This window comes from Pongo pygmaeus, chromosome 5 (genome assembly GCF_028885625.2).
Source record: "Pongo pygmaeus isolate AG05252 chromosome 5, NHGRI_mPonPyg2-v2.0_pri, whole genome shotgun sequence".
NCBI lineage: Eukaryota > Metazoa > Chordata > Mammalia > Primates > Hominidae > Pongo > Pongo pygmaeus.
This window is the reverse complement of record NC_072378.2, coordinates 129,551,726-129,573,146: the sequence shown is the minus strand read 5'-3', so window position 1 is coordinate 129,573,146 and position 21,421 is coordinate 129,551,726. Positions and strand designations below refer to the sequence as shown.

At 36.3% G+C, this 21,421-nt stretch overlaps 1 protein-coding gene across 2 annotated transcripts in view; it reads right to left on the bottom strand.

The window, feature by feature from the left end:
* The window catches only part of LAMA2 (laminin subunit alpha 2), a 648,749-nt gene that overhangs the window by 230,371 nt on the left and 396,957 nt on the right, over positions 1–21,421 (bottom strand). For both annotated transcript variants that reach the window (XM_054490395.2, XM_054490396.2), the window contains exons 18-20: positions 15,095–15,181; positions 7,590–7,801; positions 4,022–4,128 (exon numbers count right to left, since the gene is read on the bottom strand). In XM_054490395.2, coding sequence (XP_054346370.2) covers positions 4,022–4,128; positions 7,590–7,801; positions 15,095–15,181 — 406 coding nt within the window. The remainder of the gene's footprint in view (positions 1–4,021; positions 4,129–7,589; positions 7,802–15,094; positions 15,182–21,421) is intronic.

Below are 21,421 nucleotides of genomic sequence, written 5' to 3'. Positions count from 1 at the left end.
GTGTACACCCCTTTAAATCAATCAAATATCAAATGAAATTCCAAATTATAGCTATCATTTTAAAAATTCCAAAGTCGATTATGTAAGGAAATATACAAGAAGAAACGGCTCTAACTCACTTTTTAAATATTTAAATAATGTAGCTTTAAAGGCTAAGTTGTAGCAAAATAAATACTACCAAATTTCAGTAATAAAATGTTTACAAATTTGTTCAAAAATTTATTTCAAAGGCTAAAGAAAACCCCACTAGTAAACAAACTTAAGGAGCAGACATTCGTGGTCAGTAATTGAGATTAATGAGGTAAAATAAATATGGGAGAGAGTGTCTATCCAGACCCAGTGAGAAATTGGATAGGTTCCCATAAATGTGTCTCTCTCGGGATAATAAGAACTAGCATTCATATATTGTGCTTCCTTTCTGCAAAGCACAATTCTAAGCCCTTTACAAATCTAAACTCTTTACAAATATGTACTCATTTACTCCTCAGGACAACCCTGGCAGACAGTTGTCATTCTCACCACTTTTTTATTGAGTGGTGAAACTGAGGCACAGAAAGGTTAAGTAAATTGCCTAAGGTCATGAGCTAACCAGTTGTGGAGTCAAGATTCCAGATCAGCTAGGTTGGCTCCCAAGTCTGAGCTCTTAGCTCTCACACATACTGCTGCAGAGGAAAAAATAGTCTCAGGACAAAACTCTGCTTCATACAATAGTACTGTAAGATATGTAGGGCTTGAATGAATGTTGACTTTCTGCTAAATTTATATTTTGGAGACATTTTAATCAGTTATTATCTTTTTCTTTTATTGTAAATGTATGCATTTGTTTTTGAAAAAAATTATTTTAAACATTTCTTCATTTAACAACACTGGTAATAATAATAGTAATCAGGCCTAACATTTACTAAAAACTCTCTGTGCTCCTGCCTGATGCACTGTTCTCACTGCTACTCTGAGACAGCCTTGGAGGCGCCTCATCTGATCTACCTGAAAGACAACCAACAGTGCAGAATTTTACTGACTGAAAGCCTCCAGTTTCTTGTCTTTTGGATCCACCAGAGGTGCTCTGTAATGGACTGAATATTTATGTCCCCCCAAATTCATATGTAGAAATCTTAACCCTCAAGGTGGTGGTATAGACAGGAGGTGGGGCCTTTGGGAGGTGATCAGGTCATGAGAACGGAGCTCTCATGAATGGGATCACTGCACTTATAAAAGAGGCCTCAGAGAGGTTCCTCCACCATGTGAGGTTCCAGTGGGTAAATGACTGTCTAGAGAAGGAGGGCCCTCACCAGACAGGAAATCTGCCAGCACCTGCATCTTGTACTTCGCAGCCTCCAGAATTGTGAGAAATGAATTTCCGCTGTTTACATGCCACTTAGTCTATGTTATGCTCTTATAGCACTCTGAACGAATTAAGATGAGCTTCCACAAGAGTATCCTTCTCTCAGGCTGATTACAGTAAGATACTAGAACCTCCCTGACCAATTCAGGATTCCTTTAGTGGGTAAAATTTGCTTGGGTATATCCCATTGGCTTGGCCAAGAATTTAAGATTTGACAAAATGCACAAAACAAGGCTTTTCCTACCCAGTCTTTCTTTCTGTGTTTTCCCGGGAGTCAGAACCCCATTGCAGCAGAAGTCTATGCTGTCTCCCACTTTATGCTTCATTGGCCTCTCCCCCAGGAAACCTCTTGGCATTTGCTTCTTGGAGTATGTAAGCAGACATAAACCCTCTGAAGTGGATCTTACTACAGATGAAGAAGCTGAATTATAGAAAGATTCAAGGAATTTATAGCTAGGAAGTAATGAGGCCAGGATTTGATCTAAGGCAGTCTGACATCAAAATTTGTTGTTTAAAAAATGTGTGATAATGAGCCAAGAAATAAAACCATGAATTGTTTTTCACTTCTTCTTCTTTACTTTTTATTTCCCTCTCTCCTTCTTCTATGCCCTATCCTCAATTCCCTACAGGTCCTGACTCTATACTGGTAAGTCTTGTCTCCTACTCTTCTGCAGCTCAGCCTGGGACCTCTTCTTCCCTCCCTCCCTCTCTTCCTTCTTCCCCCCCTCCCTCTCTTCCTTCTTCCCCAGCATTTGTTTTGTTTTGTCCTGTGATGTGAGAACCACACTTTTGTAATTAGAAACAACTTTCCCCGTTTTTGGTATTTGTCCATTTATAGTGTGTGAAAATGTGTTTCTTGTGTTTGTTGTACACATAAGCACAATTGATGTGGAAATTAACAAAATTCTTAATTATGATGACATGCCTGATAAATGGGCTGAGTTTTCTTGGAAAAATCAATTTCTCTGCTAGATTTTCCTTCATTTGTTCACTTATAAAAGCTTTCTCCAAAGGATGCCTGAAGTCTCTTCCATTTTTAAGATTATAGGTTCTCTCAAGTAGATTTTTATTTGATTTCTACATATTCATGGTTAATTGAAAGTTTGGTTAATTGAAAGTTTTATGACCCTATGAACTTGAATATGCTTTTTAAAGCATATGGATGGTTATTTTTAAAAGGGCAAGGGTTTAATTAGGAATTGTCTAATTTTTGCATTTGCAATTTGCACACTTAGCAACTGTTATTTGGTAAAATGCCACCAGGGAACTTCAGCCACAGCACACAGAACACAACATGCGGAGGCATGAGCCATGCAGCGCCTCTGGGATTACCGGAGCTGGGGCCCGATAGGCTCCCCGAGGGCACCCGCTGGAGCTGCCGATAGCCCACCTCTGAGGAGAACCCAGCACCCGTTGCGCTCTCCGCGGCTGCTCCTCCTGTTGGTGCACCTGCCTGCCGAGGTTGCACTGTTTCCCTACGAAGCCTGATTTACAGACACATCTTCCTGTGATATCACATTGCGGTGACACAGAGCCAATGGGATCGCAGTCACATAGCACACAGAATCGCTTCTCTGGATCCCGCCACATATGGGGCTTTAAAAACCAACCATAAAATAAAATAAAAACAAAACAGAGCAATGATATTATTCAAGAGACAGAAGCAGACGATATTTTCAAACTTCCTACAGTAAGGCCAGTTTGACATGGGAGAAATGCTTGCTTCTGCTTAACTGTCTTTATCACAAATATAATGTACTTTTGTGAAAGTGCTAGAGCAAATCTGTCCGCCCTCATGGAGGAATCTGAAGTTGCTTGCCGTACTGAAAGCAGGGCAATCGGTATGTTCAGGGACTGAGAACAACATGCTCTATTTTAATTGAATATTTTGTTTTAGCAAAATAATGCATCTTTAAAAATATCTGGATTAACTTCTCTACTGAAACTTCTATTAGGTAGACTGCTCACAGGAAGTAGCTTTTAAATGATGGAACTAGAAGAAGGTGTTTGCTGAAAAGAAAAGGGAGTAACATTTTGGTTTGTTTTGTTTTTTGAGACAGAGTCTCACTCGGTCGTCCAGGCTGGAGTGCAGTGGCATGATCTTGGCTCACTGCAACCTCTGCCACGCAGGTTCAAGCGATTCTCCTGCCTCAGCCTCCTGAGTAGCTGGGATTACAGGCACCTGCCACTATGCCTGGCTAATTTTCGTAGTTTTTAGCACAGACGGTGTTTCTCCATCTTGGCCAGGCTGTTCTTGAACTCCTGACCTCGTGATCCACCTGCCTTGGCCTCCCAAAGTGCTGGGATTACAGGCGTGAGCCATCACACCCAGCCCCAAGAGTAACACTTTATTCTGCCAAAAATGTAAAGGCAAAGGAAAGAGTCTCTCCACAGATTAAGATTAAATTTACCTGCTATTTGTTTCAGAAATGTCTGAATTAAAGTGAATATAATACACATTCACTGCCAAAAAAAAAATGTTTAAGGTCAAATGGTAATGTACAATTAATTTTGTTCTAGTTTGAAAAAAACTTTTCACTGATCACAGTCATTTCAATTGGAGAATTAGATAATCCCAAACCTTCCTTTTAATATACGAAGGTATACAAAACATGTCATGAAAAGCCAGTGAAAATCTGCAAGGAGAAAGTAATTTATGGGTCAGCCTCTACTCCTTACCTTGCATTTGTCACATCTCTGACCCTGCACGTTGGCTCTGCACTCACACTGTCCAGTTTGACTGTGGCAAACCTCAGAGAAAGAGCCACTGGCATTACAGCGACAGGCTGCAAAAAGAAGAGAGACCTGTGGTCAGGAAAACTTTCTAATAGTCTTAATAGGCTTGTTAAATAATAATATACCCCACATGGTAACATGGACACCTAAGTTCAGTAACAGAATGTTTTCTGATTTGCTAAGTGCCCTGTTAAGCATTCTATCATTTAATCCCTATAACAACTCTACAAGCTGTAGAGATAATTCACGTAAAGGCTTTAGCACCATGTCTAGCTCATCATATGCCATTAAAATATTAATGTCATCATCATCATTCCAATTTTGAGCATGAAGACACTGAAATTCAAAGAAGCCATAGCTTATACAAGTCCACATGCCTGTTGTGTCATATAGGTGAGTCCAGGACGTGACGGGAACTTGGAGTTCTTGACTCAAGGTGTAATGCTGTTTTAGTTCTCTACAGATACATCAGGGTAACACTTAAAATACTATTATCCCATTGTAAGTAATGCATACTGACTTTAGAACTAAAATAATTTTGTGGAATTATCAAAATTAATAGCACCCTGGCATAATTTTAATGTTACTATTAATCTAGAAAAATTTAGTTACTTTTTTTGATTTAATGATTTACTATGTGCCAGTTTTGTGTTAAGTTTAAAAAACGGTTTGCGGTGAAATAAATATTTATGCCTTTTTTAAGATTCAAAAGTTCAAAAGACAACAAAAACATCATTTCAAGTATCTTAAGACTATAGCATTATAACATTTAAGAATCACTTTTATTTTACAGTTTATATGCTATCTCCAAACATAGAAAACATATTTAATTTAGGTAATCTTTTGTCTTTTTTGCTTTGTTATAAAGCTGTGTGAGTTTATTCTAAAATGTAGAGTAAATGAGTCTAAAGCTTAAGTGGCCTTTTCACAAATAGAAATTAATTGTTTACTATGTACCCTATATTTTTAATGGTACATATAATTGCATTTATATCAGAATAAAAATACAAGGAGGAGATGGCATGGGAACTTAGGCTACTCATAGATGATTTTGTTAAATTTCTGAATACTTTGATTTGAACACAACTTAAAATTATGTTATAAACAGGTACTCTATCAGCCTATGCTAATATTTTATTCTCCTGTCTCTAGGTTCTCCTTTTAAAAAACAAACAAATAAACAACCAAACAACTGCTTTTCTAAAAACTGCTTGATTTATTTTCCAGCAAAGTTCGTCTTCAGTGTCTGCCAAGGGGATACTAGAATAAGGGCCATTGAGAAACTGAAAGAGCCTATGGATAGTCTATAGCTGAAATATAAGGAAAGGCTGAAAATTTTTCCTTTAAATATCCATTTTCATCTGATTTATTGAATTTGTATATACTTTTATTATTTTATGAAAGTTTCTTATGCATATCATATATACATTTTAAAAATATCAAATTATTTATTCTTTAGAAGTCACTTTTTCTTAGCGTGTAAACTACAAAGTTAAATTTACCATAAATATGATGGTAATAAATTAATGTTATCTTAAAAATAACAAAGCAACATAAAGTTTTGCTAAAGTGTCATTTTAATGGAAAAATATGACACCAACAATATACACAAATTTAAAATGCAAAATATATTTCTTTGTAGTGGTGTGCTTTTCTTGAACAAATCTATAGGTAACAAAAATAATGTATTTTCATGAACTTTCTTTCCTTGAGGTTTTACCACCTATGCATAGAAGTGATATTGTATCCATGAAAAGTTATAAAAATAAGTAATAAATGTGCTTCTTATAATTTTAATTGTGATTATATGGCAAAAAGCATTAAAAATTATAATCACATCTATACTCACGGCAAGTAGTATGGAAACTGGTAATGGTCAAAATGTTTTTATTCTCACATTCTTTTTTATGTTCTTAAGACTTCATGCCACGGATCCCTAGTTTACCATAATAAAACAAGTGGAATAATATCCCTAACTTTATGGGGGTAGGGGTTATTGGAAGACAGGATAAAATGTCAGTAAATGACTAACTTAGCCTTAGAATTCACTGGTGAACAACTGATATGCACAGCTACTATGAGCACTGCTACCAAAGACAGCTACCATATGTGAGCATCTCCAGGACTTGGGAACTCACTGGATACCCTCTATGTGCCAAATCCTTTAGTCCCCACAGAAAATTCACGACTCTCTTAGTAGACTAGAAAACTGTGTCTCAAGGAGGTCAAATGTCTTGCTCAGGAGCACACAGCTAGAAAATGTAGATCCTAGAAGACCTGTGGGAAAGGAAGAATTTCTTAGGCTGTCTATGATTTTGCCCATTTGTCAAGAATCCAGTGTTTAAAGGCACTGAGCTGTTGTGAATTTTGCTTTAAAAAAAGATAAATTTACAGGTTATATTAACAGGTGCCAGTTGGTCCAGAGAGTGATTTGGTTTTGATTCAACAAATTATCATTATTAAATAACAAAAAGCTAGAACTCATCTTCTAAACCTGTGATGAGAGAGACACATTTCTTAATGAAATAGGGTACCCTACTGGGTCTTTGTACTCTGCTTACAGTAGAGTTGATGATAGGCTACATTTACAGTGGTTTCTACAATTCTGCATGTCCTGGGACCCACCTGAATAATGGGAAGAGTCTCTCACATAAATTTGACAGAAGTGAATGGATAGGCTGGTCTCATAACCTACTCTGCTTAAACATTATGATAGTAGATGAAGCTGATGATGGCCAAATGCTAACACTGGATTCACATTCTATTTGATCTTCTGCAACAAGATCCGCCTTCATATTATAATCCCACTGACATTAAGGATTTGGAAATTCTATGTAGTATTAATACAGCTAAAAAGGTAAAGAGAGGAGAAATGTATTATACTAACATGGATGAAGCCCTAGAGTAGCTAATTTTGTGGAAGGAAAACACTGAAAGAGCATTCTAGAAATAGTCCTTAAATGACTATTATGAAACTAAAATGAGGTTAATCATTCAACAATGACAAATGCCCATGTGTGAAAATATTGGCAGAATTTTATACCTATTACAAAATATGACACTGTAAAGTTAACATATGAAAGCATAACTGATTAACACCTTCTGATGGCCACTACTGAAATATCATGGGCAGAAAAAATTATTTAAAGCAAGTGATTAGAATTGAGATAAACAAAAAAAAAGGATATATGGTGTCTATCTAATATGCAAATTCTTCTTTCCTGCTGTGGACATAAGTTCATTAAAAAAATCTTCCTTCTGCATGTAAATAAAAACATGTTTATCATTTGGAAAACAGTGATGCTTCAATACCACAGCAATTTTAAAAGGATTTACTCTATTAGTTAGTACAAGGAAATGTTCTGGAATATGCAGACTGTATATTCTGTGCATCTATCAACCATGTATTCCACATAATTTCCTACTCTTCAATCCACACTCAAGAACTCATCAGCTACTTTGAGGTACAATACATCAATTCTGTCAGGGGCATCAATAGTTCAGGACTTACGCCGACAGTTCTTTGCATCAACTGCGTCTCCAAAATATCCATCAGCACAGAGCTCACAGTACCGGCCTGTTGTACCTGCTTTACATATCAGACAGGAGCCAGACAAGCTGTCACAGCTTCCAGGGATGGAGAAGTCAAGGTTGTCATTGCATTGGCATGGCTGACATGATCCTCCAGGTACAGAGGGTTGTCCAAAATAGCCTTCTGCACACCTAAGGCAAGAAATTTCATCAGTGAGCCTTTGGGGGGACCTCAGTTGGGGCAATGTTTACATATTTTTCATTCTCCCCTTTTCCCAGGATGATGGATTTTCCTTTTAAGTGTTCCTTTTCTCAAACGCAAAAGTGATTAAAAAAATATTTTTCTACAACTGCAGTGTAGATACAAGATGATATCCTGCCAGCCCACTAGTAATTAGATTTCAGCCCCCAAAAAATATATAATCTTGTCACTGACACTGAAAATGAGACCAAAGCATAATAAGAATCTGCTGCTGGCACTCTGGAGGAATGCAGGTCCATGTTGGAAAGCCTTTGTAGTACAACACATCATATGTCTCTACTCCAATTGGTTATTTTCTCTACAAATATGTAAGATTCACATTTTTTGTTGTTGTTGCAGCCAGAACTTGTTATGAGGAAACAGGCTCGCAAGGAAATTCAGTAATAAGAGTTCAGAATTTATTAACTAGAAACTGTGACTCAGAAGATTCTTATTAATTGGGTGGGAGCTGTGGGTATATCTGAATTAATAATCTATTTGTATGTATTTGCATATGAATTCAGAGGCAAATTTTCATTGAAGGCTTTACTAAAGGGAAGTCTGAGAAAGCATGCCTGCATATTATGGGAATATGCCATAAGGTGATACTGAACTGTGCCTGCCAACTCTATTAGCAAACTCCAGGTCTTTCTCCCTTTCTTTCTTTCTTTCTCTCTCTCTATTCCTTCCTTCCTTCCTTCCTCCCTCCCTCCTTCTCTCCCTCCCTCCCTCCTTCCTTCCTTCCTCCCTTCCTTCCTGCCTTCCTTCCTTCCTTCCTCTTTCTCTTTCTCTCTCTCTCTCTCTCTCTCTCTTTCTTTCTCTTTCTTTCTCTCTTTCTTTCTTACCAAAAACTATTTACATATTATTGGAAAAACAAAAGTTTGTTTATAGGGCATGGCAAAGAAGATTTTTAAAAACCATAGCAGCAAATTTTCTCTGACCTAAATGTTATGTTTTAAAATGCAACTTACTGCTACAGGTGTGCAGAAACGTCCTTATAGGCAGCGCCTATTTATATTCTGCTCTGTCTTCTCTTTCAATGACATTTGCTCACACTTTATACTAAGCCACATTTGCCAAAGGAGAAACGGAACAGAGCATCTGAATCTTACGGTCAGGCTAGCTCTGTTATCTTTGCCATCTTATCAAGATAAAGTCTTTTGCAGCAAGTGTCAAAATTGAAGGGGATCAAAAACAATGTGGGAGAATATAATTTCCTCAGTAGTACACCACTTTTACGCTCATCTACTCACAGATATGCAGTCATTATTTAGAGAAAGGCTCTCTACCATTTGAAATAAAAATGGTTTAAATCCAGTACATTATATTGAGAGTACTTTAACAAATCACAGTTCTGGGGCAGAGTCGTTAATTTGGTGCAGATACATTGATGATTCTAAGTTTTCTAGAAAATGTGTAGGTACTTAGGTACTATAATTCATAGATTTGATCTTTTATCATAATTTTTAAAATGAAATTACTTATATTCACAAAAGATTTTATACACTTAGGAGTTGTATAAATACTGCTTAGAAGAATATTGCCAACCACAGATATAATTGTTCATTGATTCTCTATTATAAAATATGCAATAAAATTTGAGTGCATAAAATTCCCCCAAAATCCCTTCAAGAGAGGCATTTGATAAAGATAAGAAGAAGATTATTTTGAATTTTAACCTGATTCTTCTTGTCTTATTTAATATTCAGAGCTTATGATCACATCCACATATATTCACATCTCATTTCGTTTACCACGAAGAGAGTGACTTTGTGCCGCTGGAATAAGGATATACCATGATCGTTATCACAGCAAACAAAAACCTATTATTTTCAGCTCAGTTTCCTCAAGATGACTTATTGCCCTTCGGAGAGATGGCTTTATATAACGAAATCTGGGAATTTTTCTTAACTTAGATAGCAATTAATAAGACTGAAATTCTCCATAATAAAAAAAAACTCATTTCAGGAGGAAAATAGCTATAATTAAATAGAATAACTAAAGAAGCATCTGTCTTTTATTTATTTTTTCTTGCAGGACATGTAAGGAAAATTTGTGAATGCACGTGATAGAAAATTCATATGCTATGTTACTGAAAGCGGGACTATTTTCTGCAACACTTCAGCACATTACTGGTGTATGGGATACAGAGAACAGTATTAGAGATTTCTGAAGGTGTTCCATTAGGAATTAAAAAGTAATTTGAGGGTCAGAGAATATAATATGGCTAATCATATAACTTTTATTAATAAAAATAGTGTGTTAGAGTCTGATCAAGTTGGATTCACCTAATTAAAATTAGTTTAAATCACAGTCCTTTGGTTTTTCACTCCACCAAAAATAATTGTAATGTGAAATGTCAAGCCCTCTCATTTTCATATGCAAGGCAGAATGAGTGCATTTTAAAAAATAGTTTATTGAATGAATGCTTTGCTAGAAACGGACATCTTGACATAACAAAGGCATTGTTCCTTTCCACATCTGTTAACTTTTTCAAATCAAATTGCAATATTTTGAAAAAGGACCGTTTAAATGTAAATAAGACTCCAGATAACACATGCAGTTATTTGTTACGCTTGCTGCTATTGATAATTTAGGAACAATGTTAGAGGGAGGGAGGGAGAGAGGAAGAGAGAGAGAGGGAGAGGTAGAAAAAGAGAGGACGTGCAGAGAAGCAACAATGAGAAGAAAGCAACTGCACTGATGAGACTTTTATCTCATTCTGCCCCATCATTTTTTCAGCAACTTTTGGCTAAAATCATGGCTGACATTTCTATTATCTATACACTGAAAACAATGAAACAATATAATGCTAGCTTAATCTAGCCAAGCAAATTAGAAAAGCTCTTGGTTCTCCCACCCCATTAAAAAAAAATCAGCTGAGCACTTTTACACGGCACTAATACAAATAAGGTACAGTCTTCATACTACAGCCCATGGAGAATGAACACACATTTTAAAATGTAGCAGTAGAACAACTGGAGATATGCAAATGCTATTATGGCAGCACAGAAAAGGGCAACCAACTCAGATTAGGCCTAATCAAGGACATTTTCAGGATGATAGTGCTGACTTTTGGGAGCTAAACAGGGATTAGTTAGTCTCGGCTGGAGGAGTGAAAGGGCTGCAATCTTCCAGGCAGAGGGAACAGTATTGGCAAAGGCACAGAAGAGGGTGGCTGCTGTGTAAAGAGGCGTGGCTGTAACGCTGTGTTCTTACTTCCTCCCATTTGACATAATCAGCAAAAGACTGAGGGTGTTTCCCTGCTCAAATGGTGCCTTTTGCAAGTTGGAAGAAAGTGTCTTCTCTAGACATATGCAGAAAAAGTAAAGAGAGTAGACACCCAGGGACTTCATGGAAAAGAATAGGGCAAACTGGATTCAAACCCTCAATCTCCGCCTTCCCTAAGTGCCTTTGTGCAGTGTACAAACTGCACAACCACATATGAGTGGCCTCTTGACACCTCAATTGGACTCACAGTTTTGCTAACGGTACTACGAGTAGGTATAACTGCCCCTCCTCTGTTATTTCTGTAGCCCATGCTCTGCATTCAGGACCCAAAGGCACAAGGAGACTCAGAAGTGAATAGAAGGTCTCATGAGCATAGTAATCAGAAGGGTGATTAGACTCCACTCGAATTCAGACATTCTGAAGCAGACAAAATCTAAATGGGATTTTGGAACTGAAATTTAAGAAGCCAAAAGGAATTTCTTTGATATCTAGTATGAATCTTGAGGATAAAACTGTAGATGAATTTTCAAAATATTAAGCAATCAGATTCAAATACCTTCCACATTTTCAGAGGCAATTGTGAGATTAGTCCTGGCTTTTGACCCCTCTCTCATCACTTAAGGAGGAGTTGTTAAAAATTTGCCAGCTGGGGAGCGGGGAGGGCTTGAGAAGTCTATGTATTCCATCAAGTTTCATGTTGTCCTATAGAATCCACCAGATGAACTTGCCTGTCTTTTTGAAATGCCTTCTCCATAATGTATGACATGTTGCTGAGGTTACAAACTTATTTTGAAAGTAACTTAGTGTCCAATCAGGCAGGTATCCTCAGCATTTAACTCACTTTTAGCTCAATAGTCTTTTTAATTGCTCTTGATACTCCTATGCTTACTTAATCCCTTTTAGCCCTTCAAGATTCTGTCTCTTTGTTATTTTTGTTCTCCTCTTGTCCAGATGATAAAAGTCTAGAATCTTAGCAAAGGTATCATCATGAATACCTTCTCCCCTCACTCTCTGACTCTTCTTTTTCCTTTGTTTAAATCATTCCCCAGCAAAGCAGTGATACCTCAAAAATAGTGGTGTTTTGGCCCTAAGTGAATGTTTTCCAAGCTGTAACTAGTGTTCTACTTGTGACAGAATACCATTCCATGTTTTGTTGTATCTTGTTTGGCCATTCCCCTGTTCACTGTTTTTCTTCACCCCCTCGATTCAAGAAGCAAGGCCATCTTGTGCTACATGTTTGAATGAAGGGATTTGACAGGGCAAAAGCCAGAGACATAGGAATCTGCCAGACCCCAAGTCCTGAAAGCCACCAGTTCCACAAACATAGCTCTTCCTTTTTCAAATAGAAAATGGGATGGAGTTGGAAAGGCAGATGGAAAAATGATGATGGCAGAGATGTTGGTGGGTCTTAGCATGGAATGAAAGAAGCTGAATGATTCCTGTGCCTCCAAGAATGGAATGAAAGTAGTTGAGAGACTTTCTAGACCTGAAAGGAAAGGTAATTAGGAGGACAGAGAAAAAGGGATAGGTCAGCAGAAACATGCTTGGGTGAAATACTCAGTACTGGCTGGCCCTATCACATGTCCCCTTGCTCAACACATACACACAGACATTATACCCTCCCCTCTACCCTTGCATATAAGGCCTTTGCTACTAGGTAAGCTTAATAGAACTTTGATTCAAGCTGGGAGAGAGGAGAAGAAAACAACTTGAAACGGGCTCAGATTATGTTTCTAAGACCTCACAGGTCCCACATACAGAGCAAGGGGTCTCAAAATAGAAATTAAATTGTGATAAAGACTATAAAGTTATAACTCTTGTCCCACCTGAGCTGTAGTCTGAGATATATTCTTGCTATATAGTTAAAGCAGAGGGTTTATGGCCGCATAAGTTTAGGAAATGCTGAGCTAAACAAATTGAACAGATTTCTTCATTACACACTGTAGGACATGCCAGAACTTTTAACATGCAAATGGATGCTTCCCAAACTTATGTGATCACAGAATTCTTTATTCCAGGAACATCTACAATTTGGGAAATGTTGCTTTAGTTTTTAAATTCTAGTCTTATTTAGATGATGTGCATAAGCTGATCACACAAATCACTTACAGAATGGTTTTGATTACAAGATTTTTAATGCAACCAATATCTCCTCCTTACCCTGACCCTTATCTTCCCTCTCTTCTACTTCAACAGGCACATCTCAGACAAAAAATGTTTCCCTCATATTTTAGATCTATCTAAGGGGTTCTTTTGGCTTACATAAATACAACGAAATTATAAATCTTAAATATTCCTGGAAAACCCTAATCTAAATTCTGGCTAGAAAAATATGGTATCAACTGTGGAAAAACTTGAGCTGGAGATAAGATATGCCATTCATTACACTGCATATGCATGTTGCCATCTTCTGAATCAGATTAATATAGATTTTAGACAGGAAATCATACTTTCTGTCAGGTATTCCTCTCCTTGGTGATTTTTCCTATTCAAATAGAATTCTCCCAAGAATACAAGCAACCATCCTCACTCGCATTAAAGAAAGATGTGAGGTGCTGAGGGCAAGGATGGCAAAATGCATCCATTTCTATCCAATGTCTAGCCCTGTACCCAGCACATGGTAGTTGCTAAACAGATGTTTGTTAAATAAAATGTAGGGTTTTAAATTATAGATGGTTCAGAAACTATTGTCTAACATGTATAGGGAGTATAGTACATAAAGCAAAGCAATATAAATACATCAGAGATTATGCTCACCTAGATAAGTGGATTTAATAGCCTTGTATGACAGAGCAGCTGTCATTTTCCAGTTGCTAAAAAAAGGTTGCCTGTAGTGAACTGGGGGGTTTAGGCACTTGATGTAAATCTGTCTTGGCAATGATATGTTCTCCTATTATAGTAAGTAATATGCACATGCCTTTCTTTAAACACACACACAGACACACACACACAATTAAAGATATCTAGTTTCTTGATTGCAAATAAATGCTGCTTGTTTCATTTTTTTTTCTTCCATTCCTAATTTACAGATGCTTCCATACTCACAAATAGTACTTGTTGCTGCTAGGAACTGTCATTGGCACTTGTCCACAGACTGCTAGTTGCTAGCTAAATTCTCTCTGGGTGATAGGCTCCTGCTTCATTAATTTTATGCATCCTGGTTGAAACAGGGGTGATAGCTGCCAAGATGACAGGAAAAGATGGGCAGAAACAGCCCTCTTCAGGGTTAGCCTCAGTGATGATGACTGAAAGCAGGTCATTTCCTTTGCACCCCTCCCTCCCAGGAAGGGTAGCAGCAGGGACTATTTCCAGTGCTGAAACCAGAGGGAGGTTTTTGTTTTTGGCAATGATGTCAAGGGGGAAGTTTGTATCATTTTTATGCTGAGGCTGAATATATAGAAGAATTATTTCTTCAAAAACATTTCAGGAGGAAATATAATCACACAAATTCCATAAAATAATACTCTTGTTTCCGCTGCAAAGCAACCCAGTAAAATCAACAGGAATTAAAATACTGGTTTAGGAGTAATTAGAAGAGGATATAAATCATGATAATAAATCACATTTTGTTTCTATTTTCAAGTATTTTTAAAGTAAATTATGAACCACTTGCTGAACTATGAACTATGCATTTAAACTACATTTTAAGGACAAAAAGCTAATTATGAAAAATAAATGGTGCCTACACAGACAGTAAGATAAATCTTAAAGTGCATGACTTTCCACTTGAGCAATACTTTCTACAAAGATTGTAGGTTAATACTTAACCTTTAAGATTAAAACATTAATCAGATATTCTCTGAGTGAATGAAGATTTATGAAGCAATTTCTGAAAAATAAATAAATTACAAAAATATAATGCATTTGTTTGACAAGTGTGTTGAGAAACTTTATTTCACCTCATTGAGTGTGGCCATTTTTCTCCAAAGGATGATGCAAAGGATGATTGTATCTGTGGTTTTATAACTCCCAAGGTAGAAATCATTTTGCAAGACAGTGTAGTACACGCTTACCTCTCACAGCGTGGTCCTGTGTACCCAACAGCGCATCCATCACAGATCAATCCAAGACTCCGGTCTAAATGGCACATTGGGCTAAAGCTATGTTGATGTTGTTGTGGAAAACAGGGACAAGGAAGAAGGACATACACAAAGTCATTAGCATTTTCTCATTTCTCTGTCTCCACCACTGCTCTGACAAAAGAGTACAGGCTGGTCATTCTTGCCCCAGAGACGGAGATTTGGGTCTGGCCAATGGAGGGTGAAATGATATTGCTATTTCTGCAGACGTGAATATAGCCCAGTGGAGAGCAGTATCCCTGTGACATGTTATTAACTGACTTTCGACTGCTCTGGGTCGTGATCATCAGTAACAAGTGGAAATGTATAGCTGCTTTTTAGAAATTCCTCCAGGCCTGGCACATAGGCAGCCTCACATACTTTCTTCTGTAGCCAAATCCCTCTGAATTTGAAGCAGCCTGGAGAAATTTGTTAGTGATTTTGGAAATCTCAGTATGTGGTAGTGGTGGTGGCAGTGCTTCCTTCTTCAGCTACTGCCATAGTGGGGCGTGCCTGTTTGCAGGCTGCGGCATGTGCTTCCTTGCAGGTATGCCCTCACACTGATGGAATCCTCAGGAAAGCTTTCAGAAGAGATCGAGTGTGCATATTCTGCCTAAACTTATCATAATCCTAACCAAACAAAAGCAACCTTGCCATCTCATACCTTCTGGCATGTTTCAGAGTTCACTTCTCTCTTTGCACATATTTCTAATTTGGGTCTGAAGTAATAGATCTGAACACCAGATGAAGAACCAACAGAGAACTCAAGTGCTAGCTTTAGCCTTCAGCAACATGTTTCACTCCAGCCATGCTTCTTTGCCTTGTGAGAGGCACCTCTCATACATGAACCCCTACCCCAAGATTGACACACGGTAACGCGGTCCTCGACTGGCTCTCTGAATGGCCATCAACCATTTTGAATTCTGTAAGGTCTACTGCGCTACCGTTTTAAAGGGAAATGCCCTCAATTAATCTTTCTCTTATTATGTTTTCCCTAAGTAGATTTATTTTCTATTATATATGACAGGGCAATTCAATAGAGACTTGCTTGATGGCTAAATGAATTAAAGAAATAACAACAAATTAAACATTGCAAGTCCTGATTTCATCCTGCTCCTGACACTTGAATTACTTTGAAATACTTTCTTAACTTTGGTGCAGATCAGATCATGAACACTATTTCTGAATAGTATTTCTCTGGCTTAACTCAGGATAGTTCTGTAAAGATTTAATAGTTCTTCCTATTTTTGGGATACTAGCAAGATATTAGGACCAGGTAAGTCTATCATTTTAAACATTTCAACTCAGTGGAAAGTCTAAATGAATCTGCTGGGTCAAGGAGATAAAGCCTGGTCTGGGATGCTTTGAATTTATAAATATTACCTGGATCAAAGATTCCACATTAAGGAGTTCTGGTAGCTGTCATGAACAGCAGACAAGACATACCCAGCGTGTGCACTGCGAGTAAAGAACCTCCTTTTATAAAGCATCCTGTACTTTGCTACGCATGACCCAAAGACAGTTCACTATGGGTGATTTTCTTGACAGGATTGCGATTGCACTGAAGATGCACAGGTTAAAATAAAAAAAAAAAAGGATTTCCTCTCATCCACATCCGGTGATTTGCTGTTACTGTTTTCAGACATAAAAGTGAGAACTGCATTTTGACCAATCTCTGTAGCATATATATGTCTTCTTTGAAAATTGGCATTCTGTAACTATCTCATCATCTACTGAGAAACTGACTCCAACCAGAAGCACTGGGTTTCCCACCTCTGTGGGACTGCACTGATTGAAAGAAAACCATACCAATTATTTTTTATAATCCTAAATCAGTTTATCATAACTCTTGTCCATGGTGGTTGACAAGGCTTCTGACATTTTCAAAAAATATTTTATTTTATTTGAGACAGAGTTTTGCTCTGTTGCCCAGGCTGGAGTGCAGTGGCACGATCTTGGCTCACTGAAACCACTGCCTACTGGGTTCAAGCGATTCTCGTGTCTCAGCCTCCTGAGTAGCTGGGATTGCAGGCAGGTGCTACCAGGCCCGGCCCATTTTTGTTATTTTTAGTAGAAATGGGGTCTCACCATATTGGCCAGGCTGGTCTTGAACTCCTGACCGCAAGTGATCCACCTGCGTTGGCCTCCCAAAGTGCTAGGATTACAGGCATGAGCCATTGCACCTGGCCTTGACACTTTAAAGCTATTCATAAAATAGATTTCAGATTCTTAAATACATTCACATGTCAGTTAAAACCAACATAAATAAAAGGTGCTCACTGACAAAAATCAACACTTTTTCAAGAAAAAATTAGGCAATAAAAATGTTAGATTTGACTAGTTCCTTACAGTTCAGAATACTTTTACAATTTTATCACATTTTCACAAAATCCTAAGAGCTGGTTGGGGCAGGCACAGTTTTTCTTAACCAAGGTCATATACAAAATTTCCAGGAGAATTTAGTATGGGATCTAGGATTTTAGATTCTTAATGTGATATTCTCTTCTTCCTATAACCAATTGTCACTGAAACCTACTGGTAAGAATTAAGTAAGTTTAAGTTTCTAGTAATATAGATACTCGACATAATGCATCCAAATAAAACTTTCTCATAAAATATATCTGCATTTGTGCTTTGATATTCTTTCAACAACATAAACTGAAGATTCACTCTCTTATTGCTGTAATTGCAGTTACAGCTACGGCAGAAGATGGCATTCAACAACAAAAATAAAATTAGAGTGAGAAATAAACATGCACAATAAAAAATGTCTACAGAATTTGCATTGGCAAATGCAGTGACTTAGCACTGATTTTGGCCAAGACATGAAGCTAATTGTTCCGTGACACAAAGAGGAAATTGTGAGATCAGCATTGACCTCAAGTGATTCCAAGATTATGTCATTTAACTCTATTTGGCTAGGTCCACACCAGCAGAAAATGTTCTTCATCCTGGATTATCCAAACCATGCCACAGGAAACACAAGAAAGCCAACAGCAGCAGGCACTTTCCACAAATAGGGGAGGAAGGGAAGCTGTTATTGGGATAACCAATAAAAAGCTGGACATGAAAATAATCTCTCTTAATGGCTGAATATATACTTTTATTTTTATAATGATCTACTTATAAGCATGTATATATGTATGCATATATATGTGCACATACATGTGTATACATGTGACTATGTCAATCTATATATGTTTATGTATGTGAATGCATACAGAAACAATTAACCTTGTTCTAAAAAGAATTTAATTCTATCTGTCAAAATATGTGCATTAAGAATAAAGCAAGGTTAAAGAGAAAAAAATACTAAAAAAAAGATAAACTCAAGGGTGTATTTAGAATTCAAAATGCATGTTATAACGTATGTTCATTTGATAATGGTGGATCAACATTTGGCTTTGAGGTTTTTCACAGCTAATGCAAAAGGGAACAATCAACAGGTAAATGATTCAGGGCAGCCAGAAGCCAAAAGCAAAACAATTGGTCAATAGAAGCTCAACAATTCCTGATTATCAGACATTAGGGAAACTTCTCCTGTGGGTCCTGAAATTCAGTTCTAACGTAAAATGCTCCCACAGAGAGTTAATCCAATACTCTAAAATAAAATTAAACACATATTAAGTCAATGTGTGAGAATATTTTGTGTGTCTTTAACTGTCATGCATTTGAAATAAAATATAATGAATTGCTTCTTGGGATTGTATGTGATATAAAACAAGCACTCCTTTAATCATGGGTATAAAATTAAAACTTCCATCATTAGGGTTAGAAAATCAGGGCATGTTCTGTATTTGCACACACAACAGGGGATCAGGACTCCTTTCAACTAATTATTATCTTGAAGAGTTGGGTAGGAAAAGAGAAACCATTTTGAGTGGCTACACAATGTCAGTGGAGAAGCTGGAGATGAGGGTAATGAGAACATTCACACATAACTGAAAAGGGGCAGGGACTGAGAGGAAGAGGAGAAAAAGAAAAAATTCATTGACTTCATGATTTTGGTGTTAGCGTCATAAATTTCTGAAGTTTCTTCTTCTTCAATGATCTCTCCTACTTATTCTCGGGAGAATCATTCAGCAAACACTTATTTCTTTAATTACCTTTAAGTACTATGAAATCTGATTTAATCTCCACAATTGCATTTTTTAATTAGACTTGATTTATTTTCTAAGTATGTCTTTGAACGATATATTTCTCTAAACCTGTTTCCCATTCTGCAAAATGGAATAATGTGATTGACTTGATAAACCCTTTTATACTGAAAAAGTATGAAAGCATAGTGCCATAATAAATTATAGATACAATTTATTAATTTTTAAAAAAACTTTGCCTTTTTTTTACAAATTTTTAGACAAATTAAGATATATTGATTTAACGTTAAAAGTATTTAGTTAATAGTTAAAGAATTAAATCTTCAGTTTTCTCATCCTGCTCTAGCCCGTTATATTAACGTAGCTGTTAATATAACTGTAACTGTGTAGCACAGTTAACATAACTCTTGCCAAACAGTGAAGATTTACTGATTTTTACAGTGAACATTTACAGTTTGTCTGACATTAAATTCTATTGATTTTTTTTTTTGCATCTTTTCAATGTTTCTGTAATTGTTTCTATTACTGTAGCCCCATTGGAAGAAGCACAGAGAGGTGAGTCAAAATATATGAGTTCCAATATTGGTTCTGCCACAAGCAAGCTGTATAATCACTATCAAGGCACTTAATTTCTCTGAACTTTAGTTTTTTCCTTTGGTATATGGAACCAGGAAGACCCATCATAATCTCCCATGTGGACATAAAACAATGTGTAGGAAAGAGCACTAAAACATCTAGAGCATTCTCAATTTTCTAGAGAATATGGTTGAATTGAATGTTTCCTTAAATTTACCTATTGTCTTGGAATATATTTCTCTATACTAATTTTAACAATGTGCATTCAATACGATCTCTTGAGTGAGCCCAAAGGTCAACTCAAATTTGAGTTTCATTCTTTCAAAAACTTAAAATTTAGCATTCCTGACCCACACAAACCAGTAGTATTTACAATGATATTAGTAGACAGAACTTATTGAGGGCCTGTCTCTGTCCAGCCTTGTGCCAATAATATATTTTATTATATAACTGATGAAAATCTATAACAACTTTAATAATATTATATATTCAAACACATCCTAAGTATTCAAAGGCAGAGATTCACGTCTTTCATATTTTATTTAACCTATAAGCTATGTGATGCCAGAAATTAATGAATATAAACATTTGAAATAGTTACATTGTTATTTTTTTCTCTCCAGATAAATTTTACTGCCTAGTTACAATCTATAGCTAGAATATATACATCAACAAGATGAGAAGGCCAAGCACAGTGATCACTGTAAATAGCTGATGAAGTTGATATATATGTATAATTTAAATATTATATGCTTCTCTGTATTCATACATCATAATAATTATACCAATCTATCTCTATCTTCTTACATATTTGATTTATTTAGCAATATTATCTAAGGAATTTGAAGCCAAAATGCTTGTGATCTATAAGATTTATGACCAGGGATTAAATAGATAAATCACTAAGGTAAAACTATCACTAAGCTTTAGACTTCTCATGAAGGTTGCGGCAACCTTTAGCTCCCCTTTTTTTTTTTCTCTGAATAACCTGTGGAAATTAAAATCCTGTCTTCAGGATTATATGCAAATATTCAATTCATATCTCAGAGTTTCTAGCTCACATTATAACAGTAATGTTTTTTATAAAATATTTTTAAAAAGGATAGTTTCCCTAGGTCATTAAGTGTCTTGTTTAGCGATGTTTTTTTTAAAACATTTCAGGTTGTTAGATGAAAATGGATTTTTCTCATCACAGTTGTGCAGCTAAACTATGATAATTTTCTAGTTGTTTTAAATGTAAAATTGTTTTAAATGTGAAAGACATTATAATCCTCTCAACAAAACTTCTAGGATTTATAAACTAAGTGAATTATCACTGCCCTCTCTACTTGTTAAAATACCACATTGAAAGCTGGAATTTAAAATAGATTGCTATTCTAGTCCCAATTCTACTACTAAAAGTAAAATTATTATTAATAATTTGCTAATTTTAATATTTTATAATATTAATATTTGATAATTTGGTAATTATTAATATTTACTAATAATCATTAATTACTCTGAAAGCATTTTGAAAACGAAAGAATCATTAAATACTTGGTGTTACTGGTATTATTATCACTGTGTTATATGCATTTTTAAAAATCAGGATCAACGTAATTATACCAAA